General features: G+C 54.9%; 1 protein-coding gene and 1 long non-coding RNA gene across 4 annotated transcripts; one reads left to right on the top strand and one right to left on the bottom strand.

Moving 5' to 3' along the window:
• Positions 1-399: 399 nt before the first annotated feature.
• Positions 400-11,816, bottom strand: CHGA (chromogranin A). Of its 3 annotated transcripts, none has more exons than XM_077908550.1 (8): positions 11,610-11,816; positions 10,881-10,927; positions 8,467-8,566; positions 7,584-7,652; positions 5,457-5,552; positions 3,924-4,349; positions 2,769-3,259; positions 400-892 (listed from the first exon to the last, which is right to left on the bottom strand). In XM_077908550.1, the coding sequence occupies exons 1-8, from the start codon at positions 11,653-11,655 to the stop codon at positions 809-811; spliced, it is 1,359 nt and encodes a 452-aa protein (XP_077764676.1). In that variant the 5' UTR covers positions 11,656-11,816; the 3' UTR covers positions 400-808. The 3 variants fall into 3 exon arrangements, with proteins under 3 accessions (XP_077764676.1, XP_077764678.1, XP_077764677.1); XM_077908552.1 differs by having other exon boundaries at positions 3,930-4,349; XM_077908551.1 differs by having other exon boundaries at positions 8,473-8,566; positions 11,610-11,804.
• Positions 11,817-12,308: 492 nt separating this feature from the next.
• On the top strand, positions 12,309-17,974 carry LOC144320254 (uncharacterized). The gene is made up of 2 exons (XR_013385812.1): positions 12,309-13,480; positions 15,963-17,974. It is a non-coding gene; the product is annotated as an uncharacterized LOC144320254 (long non-coding RNA).
• The last annotated feature ends 624 nt before the right edge of the window (positions 17,975-18,598 follow it).

Genomic DNA, 18,598 nt, shown 5'->3' with positions numbered 1-18,598 from the left:
GTGTGAAGACATAAACGTCTTATGGCACCAGCTCTTCGTGGGGGTGTCCCTCTGTGCCTCGGGGTGCTTAGCAGTCGCAGTGGGCACCCCCCGCCAGCCTCATCAGTGAGGCCCAAAGGTGGCCAAGACCCTTCACGGATTCATGTCATCATCGTCATGGTTTTGTGGCCCTGGGCCCTTTGAATCCCTGTCACCATCTGATGAGGAAATAAGTATTCCATTTTTCAGATGAAGAGACTGACGTCCAGGGATGCAAAGTCGCGGACCCAGAGTCCCATGGCTAAAAAAGTAGCCCAGAAAGGATTTGCTCCAGGGAAGTAAACCTCCCCTTGTCCCTTTGCCTGAATCCGACCCATCTCACCCTCCCCCACTCTGAGTCAAGAGGGGGAAACAGTCACAGAAACCAGAAAGAGCCCAGAGCAGATTTATTTTTCCTTAGATAAATTTTGTAAAGAATATATTACAGTCAGGAATTCTCAGCTTTCACCAAAAGGTTAGAAGTTATTGCAGTTGCACCCAATGGCTCTGATGGTGGGAAGGAAACTTCTAGAAATCTGCTTGTGTCTCGCGAGAAAAGACAACCGGTTAAAGTCGTGGAGGGGTCCGCCCTTGCAGAGGGGCGCACAGGGGCAGGAATTGGGAGCAGGAGGAAAGGGGTGAGGGGGCCAGGGTGGCCTGGGTTTTGGGCAGGCTGCAGCGGCCTCCCTACCAGCAGCCGCACCTGGCCAGGACCTGCGGGGGAACAACAGAGCCAGGACCACCGGCTGCCTTGGGGCCCTGGGGGGCGGGGGGGGGGCTGGCCGGCGGGTCAGCCCCGCCGCAGCGCCTGCAGCTGCTGGGCCACCTTCTCCAGCTCTGCCTCGATGGTCGTCAGGGTCTCCAGCTCCTGGTCCTAGGAGAGAACAAACGAACATCAGGTCAGGCCAGGACAGGCAGGCGGCGTGGAGGGCGCGGTCCTCTAGCCTGGCTGTGCCGTGGCCGCTGTGTGGTCTCAGATGGGTAGCTCGGCCTCTCTGCTCCATTCACACCGTGGGGACAGAGATGCTGCCCTGCTGGGGTTACTGGGGGTTACTGTGCAGAGAACTGGAGGGGACAGGGCCTGACTCCACCACCCCCAGTGGCCTCCTCCCTGGTGGCTCTGGGTGAACCCAGGGAACACAAAGCCTCCAGTGCTCCTCCTGGCCTGAGGGGCTGTGGGGATACAGGAGCTGCCCGGCCTCTACCTGCTGGGGGCTGGGCCTGGATCCTTAGCCCCAGTCACAGGGGCCCCAAGCTCTGGCTGCCAGGGTGGTGCCAGGCAGGGCAGCCCTTCGTGAGCCCTGCTCTGCGCTGCAGCCTCGGGGAGCTGCCAGGACCCCCAGAGCTGGGACCTGTGTCCACACACCTGGGACTTGGAGCCGCAGTTAGGGAAGGCCATGCCCCGCCCCCGGTGGTGACCTTGGGTCCCTGCTGGATGCCAGGCAGGACATGGAGTAATCCACCGGGCCATGGTTAGGGGCCCTAGAGCTTTTGTCTTGGAGCAGCCCCTGGGGCGAGTTTTTGTGATGCTGGAGCATTTCTGAGGAGACCCTGGGGCTGGGGGGGAGGAGGCCCTGCCCTGCCCTCGTGGCTCTGGGGTCCCCATTGCTCTGCCTGTGGAGACAGGAAGCTGGCAGGCCCCTCACGGCACTCCGGCACTCCGCTATCTCCAGCTTCTGGGGGGGGGAGGGGTGCTCAGAGGTGCCCAGGCTTGTCTTGGACCAAAGCTAGGTGGGGGCAGTTTCCTGGGGATGCATCCTGGTTCCGGCTGCCAAGGAGGTACCACGAACCTGGTCACAGCCCAGAAAGATGGTTGGGACCTGAGGAAGGAGCCACGTCTGTGTCAGGATGGGCAGACGGCACTGGGGCCACGGAGAGGTCCCTGCCCTGCAGGGCAGCAAGGGCTGGACCACAGACCCCAAAGGCCGCCTCCAGCTGCAGGGCAGTGTCGCCAGCCCGCCGGGGACCCAGCTTCCGCCTCCTCACCTCTGCAGCTACGTCCCAGCACACCATCGAACTAACGGGGTAGCCCTGCCTGTAGCCAGGCTGTGAATGCTCCTATATTCCGACCACAACAATGAGGTGAGCAAGGAAGGTCACCTTGCTCCCATTTCTCAGATGGAGGAAACAGAGGCTCAGAGAAGCGGAATGACCTGCCCAAAGTCACACAGCTGGCAAGAGGCAGAACCCAGGTCTTCTGGGGCCTCCGTGCCTCCCTCACCCCCTCCCCACCAGGCCTGAGGTCCCGTGGCCGGCCCTGCCTCAGGAGAGGAGGCAGGGTCTGAACCTAGGGGGAAAAGTGTGCCTCCCAGGAGGGGTGTTGCTGGATCAGAGTGCAGGGGCTTCCCTGGCCTCCCCGTCCTCTAGGGCCCCCGGGCCTGGCCCTACCCACTCTCGGGGCCAGTCGGGCCTCCCCAGGCCGGCCCCTGCCTGGCGCTTTCCGTTGGGAGCTCCCTCTGCGCAGCTGCACTCACTCCAGCCCCTCCCGCTGCGGGACAGAGACCTACCTGCCCGGAACATGTCCCCAAGCCGCCTGCAGCCTGTGAGCCAGACTTCACTCACCCCCCTACCCCCCTGCCCTCCCCGCCCTGCCCCGCTCCCCAGAGCCCCCCACCCCGCCCCATCTGTGTGCCTCTTCGGGCTCTGACCCCCGAGGACTGGCCATGTCCCCTCCGCGGGGCAGGACCGCACATCTGGCTGGCCCGCATTCTGGAGGCCTGGCCTGGGGCTGGAGCCCGCCCCGTACCAACCTCTGGCCTGCGGTTGGCGCTGCCCTCCTCCTCCTTCTTCTCCTCCACATAGCCGCGCACCTGGAGGGGCAGACTCGCTTCCACGCTGTCCTCCCGGGAGGTCGGCCTCCAGCCTCGACGCAGCGGCAGCCCAGGCCCCCTGAAGTCGTAGGCCCGGGCGCGGAAGGAGAGCTTCATGGAACGGTCGGGGTCGTCGTCCTCGTCCTCCCCCTGCAGCCCCTTCTTGGCCGTCAGCTCCTTGGCCAGCTGGTCCATCCTCCATCGCTTGGCACCCTCCCAGTCCTTGGAGAGCTGCTCCTCCTTCTGTTCCTGCTCCAGCTCCCTGTTCTTCCCGCCCCGGAAGAGGCCTCGAGGGGCCTCTGCCATCTCCTCCTCTTCCTCCTCCTCCTCCTCCTGCCGGGAGTGCTCCCGCTCTCCCTCTCCCTCAGGGGGCCGAGCCTCCTTAGCCCCTGTCTTCCCGGCTTCGTCCACAGCCTGAGCCTCGGGCCAACCTGGAGCAGGTGGTGCACAAGAGCAGGAGAATGAAGGCGGGAGCACCACGCTGGCCCCTGCCGCTCCCCAGGGCCTGTGGCCATTGCTGGGACCGCAGACCACAGCCAGGTCCAGCCCAGCCTCCCCGTGATGATCCTACTTGGAGGCAAAGGCTGTCTTGATACCGCACTTTGCAAGAGCCTCTCGAAAGCTCAGAGGCAGGTTGGCCAGAGCCTGCGTGTTCTATGGGCCCCTCCTCCCAGAAGTCCCCGATCACGGGGCCCCAGCTGGGGAGCCAGGAAGGTCCCTGACAAGGCCCTCTGAGGAGCCAGCAGCTCCCCTAGACCCTGGGTGAAGCTGACACCGTCCCCCAGCCCAGCCCGTTTTCACCTGTCCCTCTGTTCCCACTCACCCTCTCGTCTCCTGGGTTGGAGGGGAGGAGCCGTGTAGAATAGTGAGTGAGAGATGCAGGGTTTGGAGTCACACAAACCTGGGCTGGAATCTCTGCTTTTACTACAAATCAGCTGTGTGAGCTTGGGCAGATTACTTAACCCCTCCGAGCCCGTTTTCCAGGTGGAAAAGAGCTAATACCGACCTCCCAGGATTGCAGTGGAGGTGGAATGAGAGTGTGGGTGAGTCCCCCCTCCCCCACGCACTTGTTAAGGCCTCAGGCATCATACATACTCTCACCCCTGTGGGTCTCCTGGTGGCCGAGGCTTGGGTGGGGGTTAAGTGCCTCCGTGGGGTTTTCTTCCTCAGTCGCAGCCTTCTCTCCAGTCTCTTCCTCTTCCTCCTCCTCCTCTCGCTTTGCCTGCTGCCCTTGCTCTGCACCCGGGCCCTTCTCTGTGTCCACCAGGCCCTGAGAGAGGCCCTCGCTGTCTTCCTCGGCCTGTGAGTCTGGGTGTTTCTGGCCGGGAAGGCTGGCTAGGGAGCGAGTGTTGGCAGCCTCCTGCTGCCCTGGGGCCTGGCTGTCCCCCTCGACCTGGGGCCCTCGTCCAGGCTCCTGGGAGGCTTGGGGCCTGGCTCCGTCTGTGTCTCCATCATTCTCTGTCTCTTTAGAATCCTCTCTTTTCTCCACAGCATCCTTGGGGGATGCCTCTCCCGTCACCTCTGCAGAAACAACAGGCCCTGAGGACCAGGCTGCACTTGGGGTCTCCCCCGATTTCAGAACTCAGTCATTGAATCTCTGGGCTTCCAGTGAGTCCCACCTGAGACACTCATGACAATTAGTGTTACCTGCTCCATGTCTGGGTCTGACCCCAGCACAATGGGTATGTGTTTCTTTCTTTGTAATTCTACTTCTTAAAGCAGGAAGTGATTTAAAAAAAATAAAGACCTTGAAAATGATCCCAGAACTAAAAATTAGGACATCAGCTAAATTGCTATGTGATCTTGAGCAAGTGCCTTAACCTCTCTGTGTAAGAGACACCATTGCTGCAGCTTTGTTCTCCCCTCCACATGAGCTGCTCTGCCTTGAGTGTCCTTTGGAAGTGCTCCATCCCTAATTGTATGGGTTCGTTAAAAGGCATTTTCTGGTGGCTGCCTTGAAGGTACCTTTTAACCAGGAAAAGTAAACCCAGCAGTGTAACCAAGTACATTCTACCACTTGACTCTGGGCCCCCAGGTCCAAGTGTCCCCATCCTATCTACAGAAACGCTGCCCGACCCGTGGACAGGCACGGTGACCTGTCCATGCTCACTGTCTGTAAGCGGTAGGGCCTCCAAGTGTCACATGCAGGTGACGCATAGCTGCCTCCCCAAATGAAAGCCCTCAGAGACCCCTGATCCTTGGAACTGGCCTGTCCCCCGACCTTCCACATGCAAAGGGCAGGCTCAGCGGAGGTGGTTTGTGGCTGTTGCCAAGTGGGAGGACGAGTCCTGGGGCATCCCCCGTGACCTAAGCCATGATCTCTTTGACCTTAGAAGCTCTCTGGCTTCAAGAAAGATGATCCAGGTTCATTTAGTGTTTGAGTCTGGGATCCTTGTACAACAGGACTGATGCTGAGGCACCACTAGATCCCGGGGGACAGGTGCATCTGTAGTGATGCTGCTTAAAACACACTGGGCCTCAGTTTCTCCATTTGTGCAGGATAGATTAAAATGAGAGCTAGCTGCCTGACAGGCCCTAACGGAGGGGCTCCTTAACCCCTCCCAATCCTTATAAGTACTGCTCCTACATCCTCTCTCCCCCACTTCTGGCTAGACTGGCAGCACTGACCTTTCCGCTCGGCCTGGTCATTCTGCTTGTCAGGAGCCTCTGCGAGTCCATCCTCAGAACTGCTGTGTTTCTTCTGATGTGCCCTCTCCTTGGCACCTGGTATGAGAGAAGGAGGGGAAAAAAAGAAAAGAAGAACAAAGTCCAACTTGGCTAAGCCCAGCCCTGGCATATTTGCGAGTGACGGCGTCCCTTTCCTTCTGTAAACCGGGCACGTGGTGCTCCAGGCCTGCCCGGTGGGATGAGTCAGCGCCAAGTCCGGGGGCAGGGGTGCTAGCTCCCCGCCCCCTCCCAGCCAGGGCCCGTCGCAGCCACAGCCCCTCTCCACGCACACATTTCTCCTACCTGGGAAACGAGGACAAGCCTCACCTGCTGCCTCCAACAGCAACAAAGATGGAGCCGAGGGTCCGGGGAGCAGAGCGTGAGGGCCCCTCAGTACTGACTGGTAGGACCCCTCCTACCAGGTCCCTCCAGGACCCTGTCAGGCCTGGTCCTTGGGCAGCAGCTGCCTGAGCTTCTGCCAGGATCTGCAGGCGGCCCTCTCCTTGCCTGGGCCCCGGGCTCCTGCCTCTGTCCCCACCCGTGCCCGCTTCCTGATGACGGCCCCCCGGCCAGGCCACCTCTGCAGATGCTGCGGCAGTTTTCACCAGGCTGGGAATCCCTGGGGCGGGTGGAGGCGCCGGCACATCGGCTGTGGGCCTCGGGTCACGCCTCCCGGTGGCTCGTTCCTCACCATGTGATGTTGGGTGGCGAGCTAGCCGAGGTGCGGGTGCCCACGAGACAGTCTGAGTGCAGAAGAGGGAGTGGACGGGAGGATGCGCGGGCGGGCAGACAGGCGGACACGTAGCCTCATCCCGTACTCTTACTAGAGAGCAGTGATGCGCGTGCGCATCGAGAAGGTTCGTGTTGGACACGCACATCCATGTGTGCAGACACACCAGGACACGTACCCCTGGAACAGTCTCCGTTGACTTGATTTAATTATTTAAATGTAATAAGTCAGTCATTCAATATTTAAGCTTTAAATTATCATATTGCAATAAAATATTTAATGTTTAGCTAAAAAAAACCCACCAGGGTCATTGAAGATGAAATGGATGAGACAGGCGGTGGTAGCCAGGCCCCAGCCAGCACCGCGCCAGGCACTCACTTTAGGCTCCCGGTGGCCGCGTGACCGGGCGCCTGCCGTCCATTTGCACTCGTGGTGGGTCTTCCCGTGGGCCCTAGACTGCGGCCTTCCCAGGGCCAGAGCAGCCTGCGCGCCTCCCACCTCACCGCACCCACAGAAGCCCAGCCCCGAAAGTGAGCCCTCACTTCGGTGGACGTAGATGCAGATCTCTGGCAGAGGGCCAGTGCCTGGGGAGAGGCACAGCGCCAGCGGCCGCTTCCCACAGGACATCACCTTGGAAAGATGCAAGGCCAGGACCCATCTTTTTTCAATGTACCAGGGACATCTCCGTGACTCTCATGAACCACATGTGAAGGAATCTGGGAAGCGATCTGGGCATGGGCATCCACGGGATGACATCAGCCTAACTCTCCATCCCAGCATCCTATCTGGGTTCTGCTTGCATAGCCTCAGTGACAAGGAGCTCACTACCCCCACAAAGTCACTCCATTCCCAAGAGTATCACTGGATGTTTCTGAATCTCGGAGAGAAAGACATACTCGACTCTAAAACATGCTGAGAGTCTGGTCTGTGTTTTGGGGGCAAGCAAGACCTTGCTTTCCCCATCTACTCCTTGAATAGAAGCTCACAAGTGGTAATGGGCCCCTCCTTTTTCCTGGAGACCAATTTGCTTTTCAGTTAACAGACACTGCAACGTAGTCTTAAAAGTACCCCCACCGAGATGACTGATACCCAGAGACAGCAGGGTATCAGGAGAGCTACATCTTGGCATGTCCTTAACTTACTGTGTGACCTTGGACAAGTCACTCAACCTCTCTGGGCTTTTATCTCTTTAACTGTATCAATGACAAATTGGGACAGGGAAGAGCCCACCTTCCTCCTCTATGTTGGCAGGGAAATAACTGAGTCAGAGAGAAACAGGACCTTGCTCAAACTTCCATCCTGGCTTTCTATCAATTACTGGAATGTATCCAGATTCCTATGCAGAGACTGGAAAATACCTTGGAGAGCAAGGTCTTGGAGCTCTTTCAGCAAATTCTGATGTCGCAGGATTGAGAGGATCCGTTCATCTGCAAGGAGGGAGAGTCGTTATGAGTGGTTTCCAGAGAACAGCCGAGAAAGAGATTACCATCAATTTTCAGCTGAGCACAAGTTTATTTTGGAAACTGAAAACCTGGGGAGCAGCCGCGAGATTGCATCTTGAGAGAACAGTGGAACTGGCTGCCCTCCCAACGTCACTGCTTCTTACGGCCTCAAGAGGTCAGGCACCAGCCAGCCCAGCGCCCAGGCCTCCGCGGGAGAGGCCAGGCCCTCAGGTGCGGCCGGGGTTGTCTCTACACCGTGTTCTACCCTTTCTTGACTTTCCTATCCGTTGGTTTCTGACTCTTCCCGGATGGTCCGCCCCCAGTGCTAATGGTGGACCCTCCAACAGCTGGACAAGACTCAACTGCCTAGTTGGAAACACTCCGTCCTTGTCACGCCCACAACACTCCTTTCCTCATCACAAACCTACAGACTATCTGCCGGGCACCAGCTGTTCTTGGCTCTGGAGAGATCATAACACAACATCTCTGTCCACAGGGTAGACCAGGTGGCCTGCTGCTCCGGCCCTGGTTTCATTCCACCCAGAATTCTAGTTAATTGTGTTCCTATCTGTTCTATCTGCTGGTCTGCAAGCTCCAGGAGCTGTGACACCCCCCACCCCCTCCTCTCCCTGTACCACTTCAACACTAGCACAAGCCCAACCAGGGCAGGCACTTGATCGGTGACTGTTGAATTAAATCATTGAATTCTGCCAAAAGCCACAGACCTGTATCCTCACCTCCCAGCCCCAGGGGCAGTGCGCCGCCACCCCCACCCCCACCCCGGCGCCCCCAGCCTTGCCTGTACCTCCTCGGAGTGTCTCAAAACACTCCTGGCTGACGGGCATGGGACTGGGCTTGGAGAGTGTGTCAGAGATGACCTCAACGATGCACTTCATCACCTAGGAAGAGAGTGGGGGCACGCTGGGGCTGGTTTGTGTTTGGGGCTCAGCTCCAGGACAAATTCCTAATGAGAACATAGGACCATTTGCTTTTGTCTTCAGGAGTCCCTGGATGCCTGTCTCAGGCGCACAGCTCTGCATTCCCAGCCAGACAATAAGAGCAATAATAGAAACCCCTTAGATGGTGTTTGCCATGTGCCAGGCACTCTAATGATATAGCCAGCAGGTACCCCTCAAAGGTGAGACATGGTGGGAGCTGAGTACTGGGTACCCAGTACCACATGTCTCTCTAACGATGGGGAAGCTGCTCCTGGGCATTAAGGTATGTCTTTTAGAAGTACATTAGTCTTGCAGGTGCCTCAAAGGTCAACTACCTCCAGGAAGTACTTCTGGACAGCCCAGAGAGCAAAGACCTTCCCTAGCTCTACCCTGTCTGGAAACAGGACTTGGGTCACTCTCTCCCAAAATCCATGGTGTTGTTACATGCAGAGAGTGACAGCCTCATGGTCTGGATTTATATTTACCCTGGGGATAAATCCTGTGGCTGGATGTGGGCTCACATCAGCTACACCTGGGTGCCTGCCCCAGGCCAACAGCAGCCATATCTCTGAACGTTTTGTCCAGTGCCCAGCAAGGTGCAGTGGGTAATTAGGCAGCTGATACATGGATATTTGAAGGTAGTGGCAGCTGCCATGCTGTATCCACAATGGGTGATCTTGAACATATGACTTGACCTCTCTGAGCCTCAACTTTCTCATTTGTAAAATGAGAGCAAGAAGACTTTCCCAACTCCCCTCCCAGGGTGATCAGACACAGATGGGAAAACACTCTATAAAGTGTGAAGTGCCACACACACCAAGGGAGGGATTCACAACTCTCCACCTGCTTTGGCTGCCTAGAGCAGGGCAGAGAAGCAGGAGGTGTCAGACATGCATTAGGCAATGCTGGTGGGGAGTGAGGGGGTGGCAGGCTGTGTTTATGTCATGCCAAAGCAACCCATCCAAAAATTGAGGATGGCAAACTGGCAAACAGGCGCTGCAGTAGTCACAGCATCATAGGATGGAATATTTAGGTCTTCACTAGCTGTTATGGTGCCCCAGACCCCAGGCTGCTGGGTCCAGTATGGTGACCATGAAGGATCTGGTAGGAAGGGCCCTGCAGCCTGTACCCTGCCTCCCCCTGTAGCTGTCGACCTTACACTGGGAATATCAGATAATCAGCAGTCCATGAGGACAGACTTTGAGAGAGAGAAATTGGGTATGGGTCCAAAGAATAATAAGGAGCTCAGAGGGGAAGCTCTGGGTGCCAATTTACCAAGGACCTGCTATTTGCCAGGTGTCTTACATCTATGATTCCTACACTCACAATTTCCCTCAAGGGAAATACTATAGGTGGATAAAGGGGCAGCTCAGAAAAATTAAGGAATTTTACCAAAACCACACAGTGGTAGAGGCCCACATATAGGCCTGTCTGCAAGGAAAACACATGAAATATAACTGAGCAAATAGAGGTTGAAATTGCTTTGATGTTTTGGGTTTAACCATAGCCCCTCTGGAATGGAAGAAAACAGGCCCTGAAAAGGTAGAAATGTATCTGAGTTGCAAGTGAGGGTCTGTAAGCACCAGAGACTGGAAAAAGAACCCCAGCCCAGACATGAATGAATTCCAAGTACACACCCAACAGAGATCGTCTCACTGGCTACAGGTTCCCACTAGTATCTCCTAAGGCCCTTTCCTGGCTGACGTCTACCATCAGCCCCAATGGCCAGGCCCCTGGGTGCAGAAGCCATGCTCAAGAGTGGTTTTTTTCGTGGCCTTTGGGAGAGCTGGGGCCTGAGGGCCTATGCAGCCCGGGGTGGGGGGGGGGGCTGGGGGGGGAGGGATTGCTGGCAGAGCCTGAGGAGGAGGAGAAGCTCAAAGAGGGAAGCCAGAGCCAGAGAAGTCAAGACCATTCTTGCAGGTCTGCGGACAACCATAACCACAGAGAAGTGCCCCCCAGCAGCTCATGCAGGGCCTGCAGATTTGGAGCATTCACAGCAACAAGCCTGGCATCTTGGCCCAGTAGCTAAGAGCCAGGCCCCATCGGCAGCACACCCAGCTCCGAAGAAGCTGGGGAAGTCCCCACAGCGGGATGGCAGGGAAATCTAGCAATCTTTGATATCTTCTTTTACAAGCTGTCCCCAGGCTCAGCAGCCGCAGTGCTGGCTCTTGGCTTTATGCCAGACTCACTCCTGCAGCTGACCAAAACCTGGCTGTGAGGTGTTCATGGGGGCCTCCCACCCACTACCCTGGGGCATTCCCGTACCCCTTCTTACCTCAGTGTCCCCTTTATTCACCGGGCTGCTCACAGGAAGGGCAATGGCTGGGAAGAGAAAGAGAGAGTTGGGGTCATGCCTCTGCTCCAAGAGGAGAGCCCAATCCTTCCTGACTGGGTTCACAGGGGGCCCATTCACCCCCGTGCTCTCCTTCAAAACTCCCCCCCGCCCCCACTGAGATGCTGGGGTTGGTTTTGTTTCCCTTCCCTGGCTGCTGCCCCCGTGGGGATGGTCCCCAGGGGCTGCACTGAGCTCCCTGACGCTTCCCTTTGGGAAGGCTCCTGCTCTGGGTTTGTGGGAGGTGGGGGATAGCTGAAGGCCAGTGCTATGAAAACAAGGCCAGTGGCTGAGTGGGACTGGGGTGGGGAAGGAGGCGGGGAGAGGAAGAGGGACCCCGGAGGGGGAGGATTGTGAGCGACGACAAGGAGAGGGAGCAGCCCAGAGCAAAAGACGCGAGGGCGGGAGCCTGCGGCGGTCCCATCTCGCCCATGACCTTGGGCAGCACGGCGCGGGCCAGGACTGGCCCCCGGGCACTCGAGACGCCGAGCCCAGACACGGGAGGGGGCGCCAGGGGTCCGACCCCCGGGTCACACATCGGGCGGCTGGGGCCGGGGCTCCGCGGGGTCCGGGGGGCGGGGCGCTGTCCGCGGTGCTGAACGCTCGCCGCGCGGGAGGCGGGGGACGGGGCCGAGCCTGGGCCTGGGGCCGGCGGGGCCCGCGCTCGCTCACCTTGCCCGGCGCACAGCAGAAGGGCCAGGACGGCGGCGGAGCGCATGGCGAGCCCGAGGCCCGGGCGGCGGGCGGCGGGCGGCGGGCGGCGGGCGGTCCGGGGGCGGCACCGGCGGGCACCCTGGCGAGGGTTGGCGGCGCGCGCGGCCTGGGAGCGGGTGGCAGCGGCGCTGGCGCGAACTGCGCGGCGGAGGGCTCGGCTTCCCCGTCTGCCAGCGCCCGCGGCCCACCCGCCTCTCTCCGCGGGCCCGGCCTGCACGAGCTTATATACCCCGGCCCCGGAAGTGACGTCATCGCGCCGCCCCCGCCCCCGCCCGCACCCCTGGGGGTCCGGCCGCGGCTCGCTCCGCCTTCAGGCTCGCTCCTCGTGCTCCTGGGCGCCGCCGCCCGCCGCTGTCGCCCTGCACCTTCGACGGTCCCGCCGGCTGCTGTGTCCGCGGGCGGCTCGTTCCCAGGGCCCCCCGCGCCCGAGGCCCCCGCCGGCTCTACGCGCCGCTTTATGCTTCTGAGACGCCCTCCGCGGGGCGAGGACGGGGACGGGGGCGGGGGCGGGGAGGGGACGGGGACGCGGACGGGGACGGGGACGGGGAGGGGACGCGGACGGGGACGCGGACGGGGACGCGGACGGGGGCGGGGACGGGGAGGGGACGCGGACGGGGACGCGGACGGGGACGGGGACGCCCCCCCACGCCCACCCCCACCCCGCATCTCGGAGCCCGAGGCCTTCCCGCCGCCTGGCGCTCCTCACGTACCTAGAGGGCCCCGGAGAGGCCTCCCGACCCCCTCCTTGGAGAAGGTCTCTCTTCTCCCAAAACTGCCAACCCAGTTTTGGGCCTTAACAACTTTTTTTAAAAAGAGATTTTATGTGACCATTCATGCGAGACGCAGAGAGAGGCAGAGACCCAGGCGGAGGGAGACGCGGGCTCCGTGCCGGGACCGAGGCGGGACTGGACCCCGGGACCCCGGGACCCCGGGACCCCGGGACCGCGCCCTGGGCCGAAGGCGGACGCTCAGCGCTGAGCCACCGGGGCCCCCGTCGCAGTCTGTAACGGGGTCTATATTCATGTATTTGAAAATGTTTGTTGGGCATCGCTCTCACAGTGCTGAGTGCCGCACCTGGCGCAGAGGAAACACAGTTCGCAGATGACTCTTGAACCTACGGGTCGAGTTCAATCCAGGGATGAATGAGTGAACCCCAGACTCTGGCCCTCGTGGGGGCTGGCAAGGAGGAATGGGGGACAGTTCTTGATATCAAACCAAAATAGGAGTTGTCCTAACGTCTGTTCATTAGCCCCAGTTCAGCCCCTTAGGATCGCCTTCCTGCTGCTGGTAACCTAACCCACTGTATATTTGAGAACAGCTCTCACATTTCTCTGAGTGTTAAGATCTGGGTGTTTTGTGCATCGGGCTGATTTCTGGGTTTGTGTCCCTCTGCCCAGGACTCCACTGCTGCTCCCAACCTGGATGACACGTCGGAAGCCCTCTGCCACCTGACCCCGGTGCCATAGTGAACCTGGTATCTGGGCTACGGTTTGGCATCAGTTGGTGTTGTCCAGAGCCTCCTTCTTCCTGAGACACTCTCCCCACATCTGCTGCTACTACTCCCTGCTTCCTGCCCCACCCTGCGCCCACTCCTGCCCCTCAAGGAAGACCTGGCAGGAACTCAGAGGACACTGAAAGATCTTTTTCATGTATTTATTCTTTCATTCAGACGCTATTTGTTTAGCACCTACTGTGTGCTTAGAACACCCTAAAACAGCACTCAGCTATTCTAGGTGTGGAGGATACAGCAGTGAACAAACAGACAAATATCTGATTCTTACAGAGTTTACATTCTAAAGGGTGAAGACAGACAATGAAGAAGTAAAGAGGTAAAATACACAGTTGTCAGATGGGGACAAGTGCTATGGACAAAAATGAAGCAGGAAAGGGGGATGAGTGTGTTGGGGAGGGGTGGGGCTACGTTTAAAATATATGCAGTATTCTAGGGTCTTTGTTGAGGCAGCTCCCTTTGTAAAGGGCAGTTCCCAGGGAAAGACCTCAGCTGAGCACTGACAATATATGCACCACACCTTTCTGATGTGGGGTCGTCCTGAACGTGCTTGCAGAGGACGGCAACACATTTCCTCTCCCGAGGCCTATCACACAGACTTACCCGTGTCCTGAGTATAGCAGTCCACAAACATTCATTGTGTGCCACAATGTGTTTGACTAATGTACAGATATATTTCCTGGGCTTTTTTTGTTTGGTTGGTTTTGCTATTTTAAACAACAATCTTATACACAAACTCTGTGACATCTGTGATTATTTTGTGTAATAGTAGGTGAATTCCTCATATCTTTAAAAATGGATATTTTTAAGACTCATTAGTACTCATTGCCCAACTGCCATGAAGAAGGTTGGACCACTTCCCAAGCAGAGTGGATTTCTTTCAAGGGAAATTTTTTTTTAAGATTTTATTTATTTATTCGTGAGAGAGAGAGAGGCAGAGACACAGGCAGAGGGAGAAGCAGGCTCCAGGCAGGGAGCCCAACGTGGGACTCGATCCCCGGTCCCCAGGATCAGGCCTTGGGCTGAAGGCGGCGCTAAACTGCTGAGCCACCTGGGCTGCCCTCAAGGGAAATTTGAGAGCCCATGCCACCCTTCCAAGAGCCTCAGTTCTCCAGGAGCCTGATCCTGTTTATCCCGTGAAGCCGAGCATAACCAACCAGCAAAAATGTCCGAAACTAGCCTTCTAAGATGACAATGACAGTAACTAGCACTTGCACTATGCTTTATAGCTCTTCAAAATGTTCGTTTTTGAGCTCTTATGGCACCCCTCAGCCTGAGGTAAATGGAAGTTTCGATCCTACTTTGCAGATTTGGGAAATGAGACTCAGGATGTTAAAGTGACACATGACAAGTGAATGGTAAAATTGGATCTAGAACTTGTTTAGCCCAAATGCCCATGATCTCTCACATATTGTTACCTCTTCCTGGAATGCCTCCCAATGACCATCCCACTTTGTCCCCGATGGCTTGACGGGGATTTGAGGTAATTTAGGGTTTGAGGTAATTCCTCTCTCCTCTCTGCCTCCACAACACTTATCACAGAAGGTTGAATGTTTTGTCTTTCAATCCTTCTATCTCATTATGCTTTGAGATCTGTGGTGTTTGGTCTTCATCCTGATCATCTTGTGACCTCAGTTCCTGGCATAGTACCAGGCACCTGGTAGGCACAATAGAAGAATTAAAGATAGAAAAATCTCACACCCCTTGATCTCCTCTTTGGGATTTGAGCTGGATTACTTAGGTAAGAATAAGCTGGGTGGCGCAGCGGTTTGGCGCCTGCCTTTGGCTCAGGGCGCGATCCTGGAGACCCGGGATCGAGTCCCACGTCGGGCTCCCGGTGCGTGGAGCCTGCTTCTCCCTCTGCCTGTGTCTCTGCCTCTCTCTCTCTCTGTGACTATCATAAATAAATAAATAATACCTTTAAAAAAAAAAAAAAAGAATAAGCTGCTGGGGAAGGGGGGAACCTAAAATACAGTGGAGTAAAATGGGATCTCATTTCTCCCATATACCACAGCCCAGAAGTAAATAGTGGTGTGTCTCTGTCATTCTCAATATGAGATTTCTGTCTTTGCTACCAAGGTAGCTACTTAAGTTTTCAATATTTCTCTACCATGGCAAAGGGGACAAAGGATAGATGGAGGCCAAGCAGCTTCTTTGTAAGAATATGATAAAGAACCTGCCTGATCACTTCTCACAACCCATTGGCTAAAACTTAGGCACATGGACACACTTTGTTGAAAGGGAGGCTGGGCATCCATTGGAAATGGTTCTGACTACTAAAAGAAGAGGGGATCCTGGGGGACAATTAATATTCTGTACTACACAACTCTGGGGGATGATGACAAACACTAACCTTTGTAGAAACCTTGCTAAGAATTAGGCACTGTCCTAAGTGTTTTACATTAACAGCCCTATGAGGTAGGTGCCATTATTATCCTTGCATACAGATAGAGTTCTGTAAGAGAATTAAGCCCAGGGGATCCCTGGGTGGCTCAGCGGTTTAGCGCCTGCCTTCCACCCAGGGTGTGATCCTGGACTCCTGGGATCAAGTCCCACATCAGGCAGGGAGCCTGCTTCTCCCTCTGACTGTGTGTCTCTGCCTCTCTCTCTGTGTCTCTCATGAATAAATAAATAAAATCTTAAAAAGAGACAGAGCGAGAGAAAATTAAGCCCAAATGTCTTAAGGCATTCAATATGTAATGAATTAACGTCTCTTGCATGCCCCTGGAATAGTACTAATTATGCATTATCCTTGGGAGAATTGAGAATATAGCTGTTAAAATAATTTCTGTGTTTTGTAGTTCTGATGAGGAACCTACGCACCATCAATGGATACCTTTCAAGGAGTCATGGGTCTGATGGGTTCTCCCAAAAGCGGACCCTAAGACAAGGATTTGGTACACAGAGTTCATTTGGAAATGATCCCAAGAAGTACAAAGAGGGAGCAAGGAAGTAGACAAAGAAAGGAGAAGAGCCAATGAAGGGTATGGTGATGAGCCAGGCACCACTGAAGGTAGTCCCCTGCTGGGACTTGTTTAGAGACGGTGCAGAACGCAAGTCAGAATTGTTCCACTGGTTGCAGAAAGCTGGAGTACTTACCTGTGGATTCCTTTCCCTCATGGAGGGTGTCTCCTGGAGGCATGGATTTCCCAGCACTTCTGGTCTGTTCTGTGAAAGGGCGAAGCAAACTTCCATGGCCAAAAGGGCCAAGCAAACTTCCACGGCCAGAGAACACCTTCAGGCAGAGAACATTTGCAGCCTCTGGTGTGTATGGGAACTGTCTATAGGCAACCTCCACGGTGGCCCGAGGGGACGTAGGTGGGACACTCACATCTGGTACAGGGCTTCCTATATGTTATGTCATTTCATCCATACAATAAACCTGTGGCTAATTATCAGTATCACTGCTTCTTATATACAGAAGTCAAAGCTCAGAGATATGGAGTGACTCTCTCAAGGTCACATGGCTAGGAAATGGTAGAGTCTGGGGGCCAGCCGTCTATCTCTGGTCACTCCCTGCTCCTCTTTTTAGGCCCTAAGCCCTGGACCAGCCTATTTTTACAGGTCCCCATCAGCAACCCTACCAAAAAAAAATATTACCTTCGGGCTTTCCTGGGCTTCTCATTGTTTGAGAAAGACAATTGACCTTTTCGCAACTTTAAGTGGATGAAGCTTGGAGAAACACTATTTTTTATTGCTGTAGGTGTATGCGTACAACCTCCATTAAAGTCATGTCCTTGCTTTGTATACTCAGCTTTGGACAAGTTCCCTAGCCCCTATTTCTAATCAGGTCATTGCCCCCTGAACTACTCTTATCTTGATATTCTGGAGTTGCCTCTGGTTATAACAAGTACGGTCATGTCCTTACTCTTTTTTCCCCCAAACAAAAGTTCTTACTGTGACTCACCCCTACTGAAATGCAAAGACCTGGGACAGAAAGCCAAGATGTGGTTAACTCTTCATTAATTATGCAGTAAGAGGGAATCAGAAGAGTATAATATGCTCCGAAAGTGGGCTTAGCAGCCCATCTTAGAATCATGTTAGAGCTCAAGGGGGCGGTAGCTCTCAATGTACTCACTGCTCACTGGTTCCCCTTGACAGTTTCCCAGATCGCTGTCAAATTTTGATTCATGCATGAAATGTGTTTTGGTTATAGCTAAGTATATACAGGCATACCTTGAAGATATTGTGGGTTGAGTTCCAGGCCACTGCAATAAAGTGAGTGAATGAGTTTTTCAGTTTTCCAGTGCATATAAGTTATGTTTGCACCATACTGTAGTCTATATGAAGTGTTCAATAGCATTATATCTAAAAAGAATTTTAAAAAAACAATATATATACCTTAATTTAAAAATACTTTACTGCTAAAAGATGCTGACCATCATCTGAACTTTCAGCAAGTAATGGGGAGTCCTGCCTTGTTGTTGATGCCTGCTGACTGATCAGGGTTGTGGGGGCTGAAGGTGGCTAGCTCTGACGATTTGTTAAAATAAGAGTTCGACTTTTCCTTTCACGAATGATTTCTCTGTAGCATGTGATGCTGTTTCTTTCAAAATTGGATTCAATCCTCTCAAACCTTGCAGCTGCTTTATCAACTCAGGTTATGTAATATTCTGAATCCTTTGTTGTCATTTCAGCAGTCTTCACAGCCTCTTCACCAGGAGTACATTCCATTGCAACAAATCACATTCTTATGGCACCTGGCTGGCTCAGTCGAGGAGCATGCATCTCTTGATCTCAGTGTTGTGAGTTGGAACCCCATGTTGGATGTAGAGATTGCTAAAAACTAAATAAATAAACTTTTAAAAAATTACTTTCTATGCTCATATCCTAAGAATCAACTTCTCATCCATTAAAGTTTTATCATGAGATTGAAGCAAACCAAACTCTACTTTTAATTCTAATTCCCTTGCTATTTCCTACACATCTGCAGTTTCTTCCCCACTGGGGTTTTGAACTCCTCAAAATCATCCATGAGGGTTGGAATCCACTTCTTCCAAACTCCTGTGAATGTTGATATTTTGACCTCTCCTGGCGAATCTTGAATGTTCTTAATGGCATCTCAAATGGTGACTCCTTTCCAGAAGGTTTTCAATTTACTTTACCCAGATCTGTCAGAGAAATCACTACAGCAGCTGTAGCCTAATGTCATATATTTCTTAATAATAAGACTTGAAAGTCAAAATTACTCCCTGATTCATTGGCTATGGAATGGATGTTATGTTTTTTTTTATTTTTATTTATTTATGATAGTCACACAAAGAGAGAGAGAGAGAGGCAGAGACAAAGGCAGAGGGAGAAGCAGGCTCCATGCACCGGGAGCCTGACGTGGGACTGGATCCTGGGTCTCCAGGATCGCGCCCTGGGCCAAAGGCAGGTGCCAAACCGCTGCGCCACCCAGGGATCCCATGGATGTTATGTTAACAGGTATGAAAAC

The sequence above is a fragment of the Canis aureus genome, chromosome 9 (assembly GCF_053574225.1).
Source record: "Canis aureus isolate CA01 chromosome 9, VMU_Caureus_v.1.0, whole genome shotgun sequence".
Classification (NCBI taxonomy): Eukaryota; Metazoa; Chordata; class Mammalia; order Carnivora; family Canidae; genus Canis; species Canis aureus.
This window is presented reverse-complemented; position numbering and strand designations above follow the sequence as displayed.

Coding starts and splice junctions, on each gene's coding strand:
- CHGA (XM_077908550.1), bottom strand. CDS start 11,655: ATGCGCTCCGCCGCCGTCCTGGCCCTTCTGCTGTGCGCCGGGCAAG. Junction 4,350..5,456: donor TGACCAGGCCGAGCGGAAAG/GTCAGTGCTGCC, acceptor TTGTTTCTGCAG/AGGTGACGGGAGAGGCATCC. Junction 3,260..3,923: donor GGAGACCCACAGGGGTGAGA/GTATGTATGATG, acceptor CACCTGCTCCAG/GTTGGCCCGAGGCTCAGGCT.